Genomic DNA, 17,341 nt, shown 5'->3' with positions numbered 1-17,341 from the left:
TGGCACTACACTAGTTTTGTGAGAACTGTACAAAAAAATGCATAAAGCTATAAAAACGCACTGTGTGCACACTGCCTTTTTCTGCTCAGAAAACACCTTGAAATGCTATTTGCAAACTTGCTTGGTTTACAAGCACTTTGCAATTTACCCAGTAAAGTACTTGAGAATAACACTTATCAGTCATAATGGGTTAATATGACATGTGTGAGTCAGCAATTTTTCTTGGGATGTGTCCATTTTCCTCCACTGTCTGTCAGTATTAAGCCATTATGTACACAGGGATGATAGGGCAGCCCCCCCTCACACGTGCTGGTGTCCAGTATCCGCCCCCCTATATTAATATCAGGTGCTGTGAGGGGCTCCTCAGTACAGTGCTGCGCCCCGAGAAGAACAGTCTGAAGATTTCCTCCTCACAACTCATCGCCATGTCTGGAAGACGTCATCATGGAGCCTACAGGAGCTGGTGAGGAGCGGAGCAATGCGCTGAGAGACATGATTGGTGGCTGCTTACACTGCAGCGACGGGGCAGAAAGATTCATTGTTAGTTCTGCCCCCAGTAGATGTGGATATAGATTATTATGGGTTTATTATGGCGGTATTGGGAACTGCGCAGTAGTAATGTGTCATGTCGGTAATTATATCTGCGCAGTTTCGCTTCCGACGATTTACACTTGTGTGAGTTTCGGCGGGAAACTACAAGACTCCGCCGGGTCCGCCCCCACAGTACATGGCGGGAAAAGCGGACACAAACGCGGGAGGAGATGATACATAATGGCGGCACTGCTCATGATTGGTGTAACTATCTCACATGGAGCATATTAAACTCTATACTGTCCACAGAATTGTAGAAACACTTTCGGGTGAGTTTCGGCGGGAAACTACAAGACTCCGCCCACAGTACATGGCGGGAAAAGCGGACACAAAATGGCGGGAGGAGCGGCTACATAAGGGTGACCCTGCTCCTCATGATTGGTGTAACTATCTCTTGGAGCATGCTAAACTTTATACTGTCCACAGAATTGTAGAAATACTTTTGGGTGAGTTTCGGCGGGAAACTACAAGACTCCGCCCACACAATACATGGGAAAGCGAAAATAAAATATGGCGGAAAGAGCGGGTACATAATGGCGGGAAAAGCGGGCACAAAATGGCGGGAGGAGCGGATTAATGGCGGTACTGCTCCTCATGATTGGTGCTATTATCTCATGGAGCATGCTAACCTTTATATTGTCCACAGAATTGTAGAAACACTTTCTTTTACAGTATTGATCCGAAAAAAAAATGTGCACAGTTATTTGTAATATGAGTTATGGACCATTTTATTCTCCCCATTTGTAAGATGCACATAATATATTTTGGCACAACTGCAGGTTAGCATTTACTTGTCTTCACTCCTCCATGTCCGCTGCTCTGCAAATGTTACTGTGATGCTATAATTGCATGGAGCCCTTTAGTTCACTTTTACCTGACAGGATTTTGGTCGGTACGTCTGCACGCCTCCATGTCTATACATCTGCACGCCTCCATGTCTGTACATCTGCACGCCTCCATGTCTATACATCTGCACGCCTCCATGTCTATACATCTGCACGCCTCCATGTCTATACATCTGCACATCTCCATGTCTATACATCTGCACGCCTCCATGTCTATACATCTGCACGCCTCCATGTCTATACATCTGCACGCCTCCATGTCTATACATCTGCACATCTCCATGTCTATACATCTGCACGCCTCCATGTCTATACATCTGCACATCTCCATGTCTATACATCTGCACGCCTCCATGTCTATACATCTGCACGCCTCCATGTCTATACATCTGCACATCTCCATGTCTATACATCTGCACATCTCCATGTCTATACATCTGCACATCTCCATGTCTATACATCTGCACGCCTCCATGTCTATACATCTGCACGCCTCCATGTCTATACATCTGTACGCCTCCATGTCTATACATCTGCACGCCTCCATGTCTATACATCTGCACATCTCCATGTCTATACATCTGTACGCCTCTATGTCTATACATCTGTACGCCTCTATGTCTATACATCTGTACGCCTCCATGTCTATACATCTGTACGCCTCTATGTCTATACATCTGTACGCCTCCATGTCTATACATCTGCACGCCTCCATGTCTATACATCTGCACGCCTCCATGTCTATACATCTGCACGCCTCCATGTCTATACATCTGCACGCCTCCATGTCTATACATCTGTACGCCTCCATGTCTATACATCTGTACGCCTCCATGTCTATACATCTGCACGCCTCCATGTCTATACATCTGCACGCCTCCATGTCTGTACATCTGCACGCCTCCATGTCTATACATCTGCACGCCTCCATGTCTGTACATCTGCACCCCTCCATGTCTGTACATCTGCACGCCTCCATGTCTATACATCTGCACGCCTCCATGTCTATACATCTGCACGCCTCCATGTCTATACATCTGCACGCCTCCATGTCTATACATCTGCACGCCTCCATGTCTATACATCTGCACGCCTCCATGTCTATACATCTGCACGCCTCCATGTCTATACATCTGCACGCCTCCATGTCTATACATCTGCACGCCTCCATGTCTATACATCTGCACGCCTCCATGTCTATACATCTGCACGCCTCCATGTCTATACATCTGCACGCCTCCATGTCTATACATCTGCACGCCTCCATGTCTGTACATCTGCACGCCTCCATGTCTGTACATCTGCACGCCTCCATGTCTATACATCTGCACGCCTCCATGTCTATACATCTGCACGCCTCCATGTCTGTACGCCTCCATGTCTATACATAACCTGACCAGCCAGTTATTTTTTTTATTTATTAAAGTTTCCTAGTTTTTTTTATTATTGCATCAGTATAGTCATTTTGCCTTCCCTTTCTGAAACTCCTATAAACAACTACGGTATTTAATAAAGATTCTTCTTTCGCAATCCAGGAGCCCCTCTATATATACGGTAGATATGTAGCACTTAAAGGGAACCTGTCACGTACAATATGCACCCAGAACCACGAGCAGTTCTGGGTGCAAAGTGTTACCGTAATCGCTGCCTAACCGTCCTTGTATCTAGTAGCATAAAAAAGAGATCTTTAGAAAAAGGATATGCTAATGAGCGCAGGAACTAGTAAGGGCGTTATATCCCCTGACTAGTCCACCCTCTTTACATGTTAGCACGCCTACAGGGGTTTACTAAGGCTGCTTTCACACCTTCGGGTTTAGCAGTGCGGCTAATCCGGCTCTAAAACCTATGCAACGGATGCGTCGAAAAAAACACATCCTTTGCATAAGTATTTTTCATGCGGCCCGTCCGGTTTTTGTCGGTTGTGGCACGCTACTGAACATGCGCAGTGCAAAAAAACGCATGCGGCGGCCGGATGCGGTTTTTGCTGCATCCAGCATCCATAGGCATGCATTGGAAAAAGCGTAGCATCGGCCGGATGCAGCGCGATGCTGTTTTTTTTTTTGCCGGACAAAAAAACGTGCCAGGCAATGTTCCATCCGGCCGCCGCATGGGCTAAATATGCCGCATCCGGCAAAAACCAGACCGAACGCAAGGCCATGCGGAAAAAAAACGCAACCAGCGGCAAAAAAAACCCGGTTGCGTTTTTTCAAGAGTCGGATTGTGCCGCACAGCAAAAACCGTATGTGTGAAAGCAGCCTAAGGCTATGTGCGCACTAGAAATGTGAAGTTTCTCAAGAAAATTTCTTGAGAAACTTCTGGGAGTGAAAGATTTCCGGACCTCCGTAAAAAATCCGCACCAAATCCGCATGCGGATTAGCCACGGAATAGCCGCGAAATTGCCGCGATTTTCCCGCGGGTGGTTCCCTGCGGATTTTTGCAGGCTGTACTGCCGAAATCCGCAGGGTACGTGCGGAAATAATGGACATGTTCATTTTCTCAAGAAATTTTCTCGAGAAATTCTTCTGAAGGAAATTTCTTGAGAAAAATCCGCACAAGTGCGCACAGCTATTTTTTTTTTCATAGAATTTGCTGGGAAATGTCTGCACAAAGATTGCAGACATTTCTCAAGAAATTTCCGCGGCAAATCCGCAGGTAAATCCGCGGGTAAAAAGGTCTAGTGCGCACAGAGCCTTACATGCTATTCAATGCAGCGTCACCAAGCGTGTACCTGTGCTCTCCTGAATGCCCGACACTTCCAGTCATCCAGTAGACCTCTCTGAAGCCGTCATGCGTACATTCGGCTTCCTACTGTGCATTACCGGAAGTGCCCGGCATTCAGAAGCGCGGTCACAGCAAACACAGGTATGCAAGGTGACGCTGCATTGAATAGCATGTTAGTACACCCCTGTGGGCATGCTAACATGTCAGGAGAGCAGCTAGTCAGGGGATTTAACATCCTTGCGACTAGTCCCTGCGCTCATTAGCAGAAGATAAAAGATCTTTTGAAAGACTTTTTCTAAAGATCTCTTTATATATGCTATAAGATACAGGGACAGGTAGGCAGGGAATAGCAATATGCACCCAGAATGGTTCTGGGTGTATATTGCACCTGACGGTTCCCTTCAGAGAGAACCTGTCATCAGATTTTGGCTTTCTAATCTATAACTAAGGGTACGCTCACACGAGCGTATAACTCGCATGAGTATCGGACCGCATCACCCGGCGCGGCTAGCTTCTCTGCTGACAGGAGCGGCTCAGCTGCATGTATTTCTATGCGGCTGACATGCTCCTATGCGGTCCGATACTCATGCGAGTTATACGCTCGTGTGAGCGTACCCTTAACACCTTAAGAAGTGCCTGATAAAGATGCATGTTGTCCCCTGACCTCCTCTTGTAGACCCCACAAATACCTTTAGGCCTAAGCCACATGTCATGAAAATCAGTGCAAGCGGAGTGCGATTAAAGCATCGCATTCCAATCCGACCAATATTAGCCTATGTGCCAGCACACATGAGCGATTATTTTCTTTGTCGCTCCTAATTGGGAGACCCAGACAATTGGGGTGTATAGCTATGCCTCCGGAGGCCACACAAAGCATTACACTAAAAGTGTAAAGCCCCTCCCCTTCAGGCTATACACCCCCCGTGCTGCTACGGGCTCATCAGTTTTCTTGCTTTGTGCGAAGGAGGTCAGACATCCACGCATAGCTCCACAGCTTAGTCAGCAGCAGCTGCTGACTATGTCGGATGGAAGAAAAGAGGGCCCATGACAGGGCCCCCAGCATGCTCCCTTCTCACCCCACTCTTGTCGGCGGTGTTGTTAAGGTTGAGGTATCCATTGCGGGTACGGAGGCTGGAGCCCACATGCTGCTTTCCTTCCCCATCCCTCAATTAGGGCTCTGGGTGAAGTGGGATCTCATCGGTCTCCAGGCACAGGAGACCGTGCTCCAACCACAGCTCCTGAGGACCCTGCTGGATAGGAGCCGGGTATCGTTCAGGGACATGGCCCTGCTACTTGGAGGTACTCTGGATCCCCGTGGGGACCGCGCACAGCAACACTCCAGCATTGCTGGGTGTGCTAGTGCATCGGGGACTGCAGCGCTGACTGCGTTTTGTGCCACTATACACTCAGCGTTGCTGAGTGTGTTTGTGTAGGGGGACTGCCGCGCTGGCCGCCGCTGCCATGGGTACACTGCGGCGCGGCTGGGACTTTTAGTGCGCCGGGGACTTCCGCGCCGACCGCGCTTATACGGCGGCCGCGCTTATAACTCGAGTCCCCGGCTTCTGCGGCCTAGTCTCTTTTTCTTCCCGCCCTCAGCCCTGCCAGTCAGGGGAAGGGCGGGACGCTGTACAGGGTATGGCTACAGTACAGCAGCACTGAGGGCTGGAGCATGCTTTGCATACTCCACCCCCCTCACTCTGCACAGTGGGGCACCAGTTCCCGCACTTTTCTGGGTCACGCCCACGGCTCCCTCCTCTCCTCAGGACGCTGGCAGCCATTACTCTCAGCTCTGCTAACGCTGGAGAGGACAGACAAGCTGAAAGAGACCCAGGCAGGAATTCTGGTGCCCACACAAACGATTTGCAAGGGCGGTAAGCAGCACCCGTGGTGCTGGCCCCACTAGTGCAGAAGTGTATTTATAGTTTATGGATTATAGTCTATACTTTACACTGTATGGTGCACTGTTGATTTTTGGCTATATCCCCTCCTGTATTGCTCAGAGGAGACAACAGCATGTCGTCCACAAATAGCAAGGGTGCCAAAGCACAGACTTACTATGCTGCCTGAGCAGCGTGTACGGCTATACTGCCGGCAGGTTCCACTGACCCTCATTGTGTGCAATGCTCGGCCCCTGTGGCACTTTCTCAGCCGGAGTCTCTGCTAAGGGTGACCCAGGGAGATCCACCTGTTAACGCTGTCCAGGTGACAGGGACGGAGTTTGCAGTTTTTACTGAAAGACTTTCTGAGACTATGGCTAAGATATTAGAAGCCTTGCAGTCAAGGCCAGCATCTCAAGCCAGGGGCACTGTAGAATCATTGTCCCATGGTCCCCCTCAGTTGGAACAGCAATGTCTTCCCGGGGTGTCTCATGGATCCCAGGGTGAGGTCTCTGACACGGACCGCAACCCCAGACCGACTAAGAAAGCTCGCTATGAAATCCCCTCGACATCATCACAATGTTCAGGGTCTCAGCGAGAGGACTCTCTGTATGATGAAGCGGAGGTAGCTGATCAGGATTCTGACCCTGAAGCCGCTCTCAACCTTGATACTCCTGATGGGGACGCCATAGTGAATGATCTTATTGCGTCCATCCATGAAATGTTGGATATTTCTCCCTCAGCTCCTCCAGTGGAGGAGTCAGCTTCTCAGCAGGTGAAATTCCGTTTCAGGTTTCCCAAGCGTACAAAGAGTATGTTTCTGGACCACTCGGACTTCAGAGAGGCAGTCCAGAAACACCGAGATTGTCCAGATAAGCGTTTTTCCAAGCGCCTTAAGGATACACGTTACCCTTTCCCCCCTGACGTGGTCAAGGGCTGGACTCAGTGTCCCAAGGTGGATCCTCCAATCTCCAGACTGGCGGCTAGATCCATAGTCGCAGTGGAAGATGGAGCTTCACTCAAGGATGCCACTGACAGACAGATGGAGCTCTGGTTGAAATCCATCTATGAAGCTATCGGCGCGTCTTTTGCTCCAGCATTCGCAGCCGTATGGGCACTCCAAGCTATCTCAGCTGGTCAGGCGCAAATTGACGCACTCACACGTACGTCTGCGCCGCAGGTGGCGTCCATAACCTCTCAAACGTCGGCATTTGCGGCCTACGCTATTAATGCTGTCTTGGACTCTGCGAGCCGTACGGCGGTTGCAGCCGAAAATTCGGTGGCAATACGCAGGGCCTTATGGCTGCGGGAATGGAAGGCAGATTCGGCTTCCAAAAAGTGCTTAACTGGTTTGCCATTTTCTGGCGAACGTTTATTTGGGGAGAGATTGGATGAAATCATCTAACAATCCAAGGGAAAGGAAACATCCTAACCCCAAGCCAAACCAAAAACACCCCAACAGAGGAGGGGACAGTCGAGGTTTCGGTCCTTTCGGGGTGCGGGCAGGTCCCAATTCTCCTCGTCCAAAAGGCCTCAGAAAGATCAGAGGAACTCCGACGCGTGGCGGTCTAAATCACGCCCTAAAAAGACCGCCGGAGGTGCCGCTACCAAGGCGGCTTCCTAATGACTTACGGCCTCCTCACACCGCATCCTCGGTCGGTGGCAGGCTCTCCCGCTTTTGCGACACCTGGCTACCACAAGTAAAAGACCGTTGGGTGAGAGACATTTTGTCTCACGGTTACAGGATAGAGTTCAGCTCTCGTCCTCCGACTCGATTCTTCAGAACATCTCCGCCTCCCGAGCGAGCCGATGCTCTGCTGCAGGCGGTGGACATTCTGAAGGCAGAAGGAGTGGTGGTCCCGGTTCCTCTTCAGCAACAGCGTCACGGTTTCTACTCCAACCTGTTTGTGGTTCCAAAGAAGGACGGGTCTTTCCGTCCTGTTTTAGACCTAAAACTGCTCAACAAACACGTAAGGACCAGGCGGTTGCGGATGGATTCCCTCCTCCACTCTCAGGGTCACTCTGTGATACCCTACTTAGACGATCTGCTGGTCAAGGCACCCTCTCAAGAGGCATGCCAACACAGCCTCAACGTCACTCTGGAGATTCTCCAGAGTTTCGGGTGGATCATCAATTCTCCAAAGTCAAATCTGACACCGGTCCAATCGCTGACATATCTTGGCATGGAGTTTCATACTCTTCCAGCGATAGTGAAGCTTCCGCTGGACAAACAGCGTCCGCTACAGACAGGGGTACAATCTCTCCTTCAAGGTCGGTCACACCCCTTGAGGCGCCTCATGCACTTCCTGGGGAAGATGGTGGCAGCAATGGAAGCAGTAACTTTCGCGCAGTTTCACCTGCGTCTCCTTCAAGGGGACTGAGCGGTGGTCACGACGGACGCGAGCCTGTCAGGGTGGGGAGCAGTTTTTCTACACCACAGGGCTCAGGGTACGTGGACTCAGCAAGAGTCCTCACTTCAGATCAATGTATTGGAGATCAGGGCAGTGTATCTTGCCCTAAAAGCGTTCCAGCAGTGGCTGGAAGGCAAGCAGATCCGAATTCAGTCGGACAACTCCACAGCGGTGGCTTACATCAACCACCAAGGTGGGACACGCAGTCGGCAAGCCTTCCAGGAAGTCCGGCGGATTCTGCTGTAGGTGGAAGACGATTGGTCGCAGTTTCAGCTTCCTTATGTGTTTCCTCCTCTGGCACTGTTGCCCAGAGTGTTACGCAAGATCAGGGCCGACTGCCGCCGCGCCATCCTCGTCGCTCCAGACTGGCCGAGGAGGTCGTGGTACCCGGATCTGTGGCATCTCATGGTCGGCCACCCGTGGGCACTGCCAGATCGACCAGATTTGCTGTCTCAAGGGCCGTTTTTCCATCTGAATTCTGCGGCCCTCAACCTGACTGTGTGGCCATTGAGTCCTGGATCCTAGCGTCTTCAGGATTATCTCAAGAGGTCATTGCCACTATGAGACAGGCTAGGAAACCAACGTCCGCCAAGATCTACCACAGGACGTGGAAAATATTCCTGTCGTGGTGCTCTGCTCAGGCGTTTTCTCCCAGGCCTTTTGCCTTGCCCACTTTTCTTTCCTTTCTTCAATCCGGATTGGAAAAGGGTTTGTCGCTAGGCTCCCTTAAGGGACAAGTCTCTGCGCTCTCTGTGTTTTTTCAGAAGCGCCTGGCCAGACTCCCACAGGTACGCACGTTCCTGCAGGGGGTTTGTCACATCGTCCCTCCTTACAAGCGTCCGTTAGAACCCTGGGATCTGAACAGGGTGCTGATGGTCCTTCAGAAACCACCGTTCGAGCCAATGAGGGATATTTCGCTCGCACGCCTTTCGCAGAAAGTGGTTTTTCTAGTAGCAGTCACCTCACTTCGGAGAGTCTCTGAGTTGGCAGCGTTATCATGCAAAGCTCCTTTCCTGGTGTTTCACCAGGACAAGGTGGTTCTGCGTCCGGTTCCGGAATTCCTCCCTAAGGTGGTATCCCCTTTTCATCTCAATCAGGACATCTCCTTACCCTCGTTTTGTCCTCATCCAGTTCACCAATGTGAAAAGGGTTTGCACTTGTTAGATCTGGTGAGAGCACTCAGACTCTACATTTCTCGTACGGCGCCCCTGCGCCGCTCGGATGCACTCTTTGTCCTTGTCGCTGGCCAGCGTAAAGGGACACAAGCTTCCAAATCAACCCTAGCTCGGTGGATCAAGGAACCAATTCTCGAAGCTTACCGTTCCTCGGGGCTTCCGGTTCCCTCAGGACTGAAGGCCCATTCTACCAGGGCCGTGGGAGCGTCCTGGGCCTTGCGACACCAGGCTACGGCTCAGCAGGTGTGTCAGGCAGCTACCTGGTCGAGCCTGCACACTTTCACAAAACACTATCAGGTGCATACCTATGCTTCGGCAGATGCCAGCCTAGGTAGGCAAGTCCTTCAGGCGGCAGTTGCCCACCTGTAGGACGAAGCCGTTACGGCTCTATTATGAGGTATTATTTACCCACCCAGGGACTGCTTTTGGACGTCCCAATTGTCTGGGTCTCCCAATTAGGAGCGACAAAGAAGGGAATTTTGTTTACTTACCGTAAATTCCTTTTCTTCTAGCTCCAATTGGGAGACCCAGCACCCGCCCCTGTTTTTTTGTATACACATGTTGTTCATGTTAAATGGTTTCAGTTCTCCGATATTCCTTCGGATTGAATTTACTTTAAACCAGTTTATAATTTTTTCCTCCTTCTGGCTTTTGCACCAAAACTGATGAGCCCGTAGCAGCACGGGGGGTGTATAGCCTGAAGGGGAGGGGCTTTACACTTTTAGTGTAATGCTTTGTGTGGCCTCCGGAGGCATAGCTATACACCCCAATTGTCTGGGTCTCCCAATTGGAGCTAGAAGAAAAGGAATTTACGGTAAGTAAACAAAATTCCCTTCTCAGCCCTAATCGGACTGAGAAAACAATCGCAGCATGCTGCGACTGTAATGCAATCCTGTTTTCTCTCACACCTATTCAAGTCTATGGGGCGAGAGAAAAATCGCACTGCATTCGCATTACACCAGTGTACCACGAGTGCAGGGCGAGAATGGTAATAGCTGGCTATGGAGTAGAGAGGGAGATAAATCCCACCCACCCCTCCTCAGAGCCAGCATGCCCCCCGCCGCTGAGGTCCGATCGGACCTCAGTCGCATTACACTCTGCTCTGCTGTACTGCCAGTGTGACCCGAGTGTCATCTGAGGGGATAGCAGTAATCCCCGTGGGCCCCAGCTTTATAAAATCTCCCGCTATGTATGCTAATTATCCACTCCTGTCTCATAGGCGTCCTAGCCTGCACCTCCTGACCCTGTCTTCCTGTGCTGATTGACATGTTTGATGCCTTGGGTGCCATCCATGTAGGTGGGTAACATCTCGCACCTGCATACTTCGCTCTGCCCTGTTGCGCCTACATGAACTGATGAGTTATTTGCGCAGTTGTGAGATTTTGGCCAGCATTGTGGATGAAACGGGTGATGTCATCCACATTGCTGGGCAAAATCTTGTGCCTGTGCAGAGAATTCGCCTGTTCGCACAGGCACACCTATGTGTTCGGCTCTATGCTCAATAGGGGAGAGCAAAGTACACCTGCGTGATGCGGGAATACTTCTGCACAGACACAAGATTCTGCCTGCCTACATGGTTGGCACCCGAGGCGTCATCCACATCAATCAGCCCAGGATGGGAGGGACAGGAGGCGCAGATTAGGATGCCCATCGGACCGAACAATTTACATACAGGGCAGGAGATTTTATAAAAGTATATGTGGGGTCTATGGGAAGGGGGGGGGGGGTCAGGGGACAACATGCACCTTTATAGAAAAAAAGGGAATATATAATATATATATATATATATATATATGTATGTGTGTGTGTGTGCGCGTATACACACACACACACACACACACACACACACACACACTGTGGTCCAAAAGTAGGTGGACAGAAAATAACATTTAACTGCTGGATCTGTGAAAGTGACTCAGCTGCCCTTAGCAACCAATCAGATTCCACCTTTCATTTTCCAAAGAGTCTGTGAAGACTGAAAAGTGCAATCTGATTGGTTGCTAAGGGCAACTGAGTTAGTTTCACTTTACACCATGTTTGATAAATCTCCCGGAGATGAAGGTCCGGCATCGGTCGCCTTGGTTACCCGATACATGCAAGTTCCAGGAAGCTGGCGAGGGAACAGAAGGTAAGGTGAGCATAATATGTGTGTGTGCGTGCGTGTTTGTTTATGCGTGCTTGTGTGTGTTTGTGTGGACTGCAAGAGCGGGTTAGAGCGCAGTGGATGTATGGAACCGAAGCGTGTGCGGTGAGTATTTTGCTCGTACAGCAAAGCTTTCTCGTAAACCGAGTTACAAATTTACAGAAAGCCTTGCTCGTTAGGCGAAATACTCGCTAACTGGGTTACTCGTTAAGCGAGGTTCCACTGTACTCAGTGTGCACGTGGCCTAAGGCTATGTGCGCACTGGAAATGGAATTTTCTCAAGAAAATTCCGCAGGCACTGAAAGATTACCGCACCCGCGGTAAATAACCGTGGCAAACCGCACCCGAAAACCGCATGCGGTTTGCTGCGGTTTTACCGCGGTATTGTTCGCGGTATTGCCGCGGTTTTGACGCGTGCGGGTTGGTACATGTGCTTTATTGCATTCAATGCAATAAAGCACATTGAAAAAAAAAAAAAATCATTTCCTTCTTAGATAGTAGATAGATAGATAAAGAGACAGAAGAATAGATAGAGGGATAGACAGATAGATAGAGGACAGATCGCTGCATTTCCCACGGTCGGCAGTGAGTTTACATTACCGGCCGTGGGAAATGACCGGTAATTACCTCTGCTGTCTCGCTGCGAGGCTGCATTGATTCAGTGTGTCAGTCGCGGCTAGATGTAAGCAGCGCAGGACCTGTGGATTACGTCGGAGGTTTGTTTCGGGAGGGGTTAATAAAAGGGTGAACGAGGCTTGTTTGTGTTTTATTTAAAATAAAGGATTTTTCGGTGTCTGTGTTTTTTCACTTTACTTACGGGTTGATCATGTCAGCTGTCACATAGACGCTGCCATGATCAAGCCTGGAGTTAATGGCGTCGATCCGCCACCATTAACTCCTTGTATTACCTTGACTGCCACTGCTACACGGCAGCAGGAAGAGCCGGGGACACGCCGGTACTGCCGCATAATGCATGCGACAGTCCCGGGGCAGCTGCGGCTGATATTCTCGGCTGCGGGAGGTGGGAGTGAGGCGGGGGACATTAACCCTGCCCCTCTCCCTCCCCAGCCTGAGAATACCGGGCCGCCGCTGTGTGCTTACCTCGGCTGGACGGTAAATATACAGCGGAGCCCACGTGTTTTGTTTTCTATATTTCCGTTTGCTTTCTATGTGTGTTCTATGTCTGTGTGTCTGTGATCTGTGTGTTTGTTTACTCTCTGCTTTGCTTCCTCTTCCTGTAATGACATCACTTCCCTGCAAGACCGCAGGCAAGCGATGTACATTACCGGAGGTAAACCGCAAAATACCGCAGGGAATAACAAAGGAAAACGCAGTGAACCGCACAGAATTTGCTGCCTGTGTTATTCCCTGCGGGATTTCACGATTACATGGCAGTCAATGGAGTGAAATCACGCAGCGACGTGCGGAAAAGAATTGACATGCAATTATTTTTGCTGCGGGAATCCCGCAGCAAAACACGCAGCTGTCAAATTCCGCCTAGTGCGCACAGGATTTTTTTTTTCCCATAGGTTTTGCTGGTGATTCATTGCAGAGATGTTATGAACATTTTCTGCATCGAAACATGCAGCAAATCCGCGGCAACATCCGGTAAGTGCGCACATAGCCTAAAGGCCCCGTCACACACACAGATAAATCTTTGGCAGATCTGTGGTTGCAGTGAAATCATGGACATATTGTTCCATTTGTACAAAGCCACAGACCTGGCACTGATTGTCCACAATTTCACTACAACCACAGATCTGCCGCAGATTTATCTCTGTGTGTGGCAGGGCCTTTAAAGTTTTGGTTGTGGCAGAGAAGAAGGCTGCTTGTTTTCTGAAAAGGATTTCCATTTATGTTCAACCATAGCATGTGAGACTTGTGTTTAACTTTATGTTTTGCTATTGCAGGGAGCACAGGAACGATTCTTCATCTGGAGGCTATGGGGGGCAAGGTAAGATGTGCTCTGATCTACAAGCCTTCAGTGAAAGTGGATTGTAGCAGTTGATGGGTCGGAAGTAATAACTTGTTCCTATTATACTTTTTCTCCAATTGTTCCACGCCTGGTTTTGGCTTAGAAATACTGATGTCAAATACTGAATGTGGCCTAAGGCTATGTTCACACAGGGCATCTTTTGTTATGTGCGTTTTGAGTGCATCTAAGGGTGGAAACACATCTATCCGAGTAAAATCGGTCCGACTGGGCTGAAAAAAACTCGGCTGATTTTAGTTCACGTTAGGTGCGAGTGCAACGCAAGTGCGATGCTTTTTCTGAATAAATTAATGATTTTACTAGCGTGTGTAATGCGTATTTTTTACTATGTCATCTGCCATTCAGCGCTGCTACATGGCCGCTGACAGCAGACACAGACAGCCATGTAGCAGAGCTGAATGGCAGATGACAGCAGACACAGACAGAGCCGCACAATCAGAATGAACTCGGGTGAACTTCACCCGACTTCATTATCATGCTGCGGCTCTGTCTGTGCCGCGTCCTGATTAGCGGTCACCAGTGAAGGGCTCACCGGTGACCACTAATCCCCCGAGTGACTGAAGTTAACTGCCCTCTCTCATACTCACCGATCCCCGGCGCCGCGCTGCACGGCGTTCACACTGCTCCGGCGGCTTTTACTATTTTGAAAATGCCAGCCGCTCATTAAGCTGCGTGGAGGTGACCGGAGCGGCGGTGTCTGCTGCAGCTCCTGTCACCTTCATGCTGGAAGCGACGCTGGAGGTCCGTGGATTACGCCGGACATGGAGGGCTTTTTGGGGCTTATTAAATTGGTAATGAGGGAATTTGTTTGTGTTTTTTATTTCTAATAAATGATTTTTTCATGTGTGAGTGTGTTTATTTACTGTAACTTACAGATTAATCATGGAGGGTGTCTCATAGACGCCTGACATGATTAATCTAGGATTTAGTGGCAGCTATGAGCTGCCAATAACGCCTTATTACCCCGATTTGCCAACGCACCAGGGCAAATCGGGAAGAGCCGGGTACAGTCCCAGAACTGTCGCATATAATGTATGCGGCAATTGTGGGCGACTGCTGACTGATATTGTTAAGCTGGGGGGCTCCCCATAACGTGGAGCTCCCCATCCTGAGAATACCAGCCTTCAGCCGTATGGCTTTATCTGGCTGGTATTAAAATTGGGGGGGGGACCGCACGCCATTTTTTAAAATTATTTATTTATTAATTTCACTGCACAGTATAGACCCGCCCACCGGCTGCTGTGATTGGTTGCAGTGAGACACCTGTCACTCAGCGTGGGGGTGTGTCTCACTGCAACCAATCATAGGCGCCTGTGGGCGGGGAAAGCAGGGAATACGAGATTGTTTAATGAGCGGCCGGCTTTTTCAAAATAGTAAAAGCCGCGCAGCAGTGTGAATGCCGTGCAGCGCCGCGCCAGGGATCGGGGAACGGTGAGTATGAGAGAGGAGGGGAAAATGACCGACAGACTGTGAGAGAGGGACAGAGATAGTGACGGACCGACAGAGAGAGAACAGAGACCGAGAGGGAGAGACCGACTGACAGAGAATAGTGATTGACAGACATTGTAAAACATCGCTCGTTTCCAGTGTTTTAGGAAACATGCGAGAAATGTATTTAGAAAATCGGATGTCACTAGGATGGTGTGAGTGCCGTCCCGTGACATCCGCTTTTCTTCGGCGCTCCATTGGGAGACCCAGACGATTGGGTGTATAGCACTGCCTCCGGAGGCCACACAAAGCAATTACACTAAAAAGTGTAAGGCCCCTCCCCTTCTGGCTATACACCCCCAGTGGGATCACTGGCTCACCAGTTTTCTGCTTTGTGCGAAGGAGGTCAGACATCCACGCATAGCTCCACTGTTTAGTCAGCAGTAGCTGCTGACTATATCGGATGGAAGAAAAGAGGGCCCATATGGGGCCCCCAGCATGCTCCCTTCTTACCCCACTTGTGGTTTGTAAGGTTGAGGTACCTATTGCTGGTACGGAGGCTGGAGCCCACATGCTGTTTTCCTTCCCCATCCCCCTGAGGGGCTCTGAGGAAGTGGGATCTTACCGGCCACCAAGCCCTGAGGCCGGGCTCCATCCACAGACCCATAGAACCTGCTGGATGTGGAGCGGGAGTGCCGTTCAGGGACAAGGCCCTGCAACTTTCAGGTACTCTGTGTCCCCGTATGACAGGCCACGCACATCCCAGACTTGCTGGGTGTGCTAGTGCGCCGGGGACTGTAGCGCTGTGCGCTGGGCTTATAGTCCCCGCAGATTACTGGGGGACTTTATGTGTGTGGATCGCCGCGCCGACCGCCCCTGGAGCGGCGGCGCAGCAGCGACTTGTAGTGCGCCGGGGACGCGCCGACCGCGCTTTTACGGCGGCGGCGCTTCTAACTTTAGTTCCCGGTTTGTTCTGCGGCCTAGCTCCGCTTCGTTAACGCCCCCCACCCTGTCAATCAGGGTAGGGGAGAGACGTTGTTCAATCGGCAGCGCCGAGGGCTGGAGCACGATTTACATGCTCCAGCCGTCTCACTGAGCACAGTAGGACACAGGCTTCGCGCTTTTTCTCTGTGCACGCCCTAGGCCCGCCCCCAGGCTTGCAGCTCCCCAGGACGCCGGCAGCCATTATACACATGCAGTCTGGCTGGAGAACGGACGCAGGCTCTGGGGGACCCAGGCTAGGGATTTCTGGCGACCACACACCCGCGCTAAGCGGGCGGTAAGCAGCACATACGTGCGGCCCCACTAGTGCCACAGTGTTATATTTGTGTACTGTTTTTCGCTGTACCAGATATATTTATATATATATATATATATATATATATACTGCACTGTTTGGTCGCTTCTTGGCTGTATACCCTATATTACTCTGGGGAGACAACAACATGTCATCCACAAAACGCAAGGGTGCCAAGGCAAGGGCTGCTTACACTGCTTGTACAGCATGTGGGGCTAATCTACCAGCAGGCTCCAACGACTCTCATTGTGTGCAATGTTCAGTCCCAGTGGCACTTCGTCAGCCAGAGCCTATGGTGGTGGTAGCCCAGGCAGAGTCGCCTGCGAACCCTGCCCCGGTGACGGGGTCAGAATTTGCAGTTTTTGCTGATAAAATGTCTGTGACTATGGCAAAAATCCTGGAAACCTTGCAGTCCAGGCCAGTTACTCAGACCATGGACACCGCTGTGTCTATGTTCCCCGGCCCCCCTCAGCTGGAATTAATCCGTAATTCAAGGGGGTCACAGGCATCACAGGCTGAGGGCTCTGACTCCGATGACAGTCCCAGTCCGCCTAAGCGAGCTCGCTGGGAGAGACCCTCCACGTCATCACGCGGTTCAGGGTCTCAGCGAGAAGGGTCTCTATATGATGACTCAGAGGTGGGTGATCAGGAGTCTTGTCCTGACGCCGCACTCAATTTGGATACGCCAGATGGTGACGCCATGGTAAATGACCTTATAGCGGCCATCAATAGGCTGTTGGATATTTCTCCCCCAGCCCCTTCTGCAGAGGAGGCAGCTGCACAGCAGGAGAAATTCCATTTCCTGTATCCCAAGCGTAAATTGAGTACTTTTCTGGACCACTCTGACTTCAGAGAATCCA

General features: G+C 50.5%; 1 protein-coding gene across 2 annotated transcripts in view; it reads left to right on the top strand.

Annotated features, from left to right (window-relative positions):
• The first annotated feature begins 246 nt into the window (after positions 1–246).
• Positions 247–17,341, top strand: part of LOC142296937 (ribonuclease H1-like) — a 169,725-nt gene continuing 152,630 nt past the window's right edge. Inside the window, exons 1-2 of one of the 2 annotated variants that reach the window (XM_075341081.1) lie at positions 247–463; positions 13,674–13,717. In XM_075341081.1, coding sequence (XP_075197196.1) covers positions 270–463; positions 13,674–13,717 — 238 coding nt within the window. In that variant the 5' untranslated portion in view covers positions 247–269. Of the gene's footprint in view, positions 464–11,650; positions 11,749–13,673; positions 13,718–17,341 lie in introns of those variants that run through there. The other variant, XM_075341082.1, reaches the window with a different exon arrangement.

This window comes from Anomaloglossus baeobatrachus, chromosome 3 (assembly GCF_048569485.1).
Source record: "Anomaloglossus baeobatrachus isolate aAnoBae1 chromosome 3, aAnoBae1.hap1, whole genome shotgun sequence".
NCBI lineage: Eukaryota > Metazoa > Chordata > Amphibia > Anura > Aromobatidae > Anomaloglossus > Anomaloglossus baeobatrachus.
The sequence above is the reverse complement of the archived record's forward strand: the minus strand, read 5'-3'. Positions and strand labels throughout refer to the sequence as shown.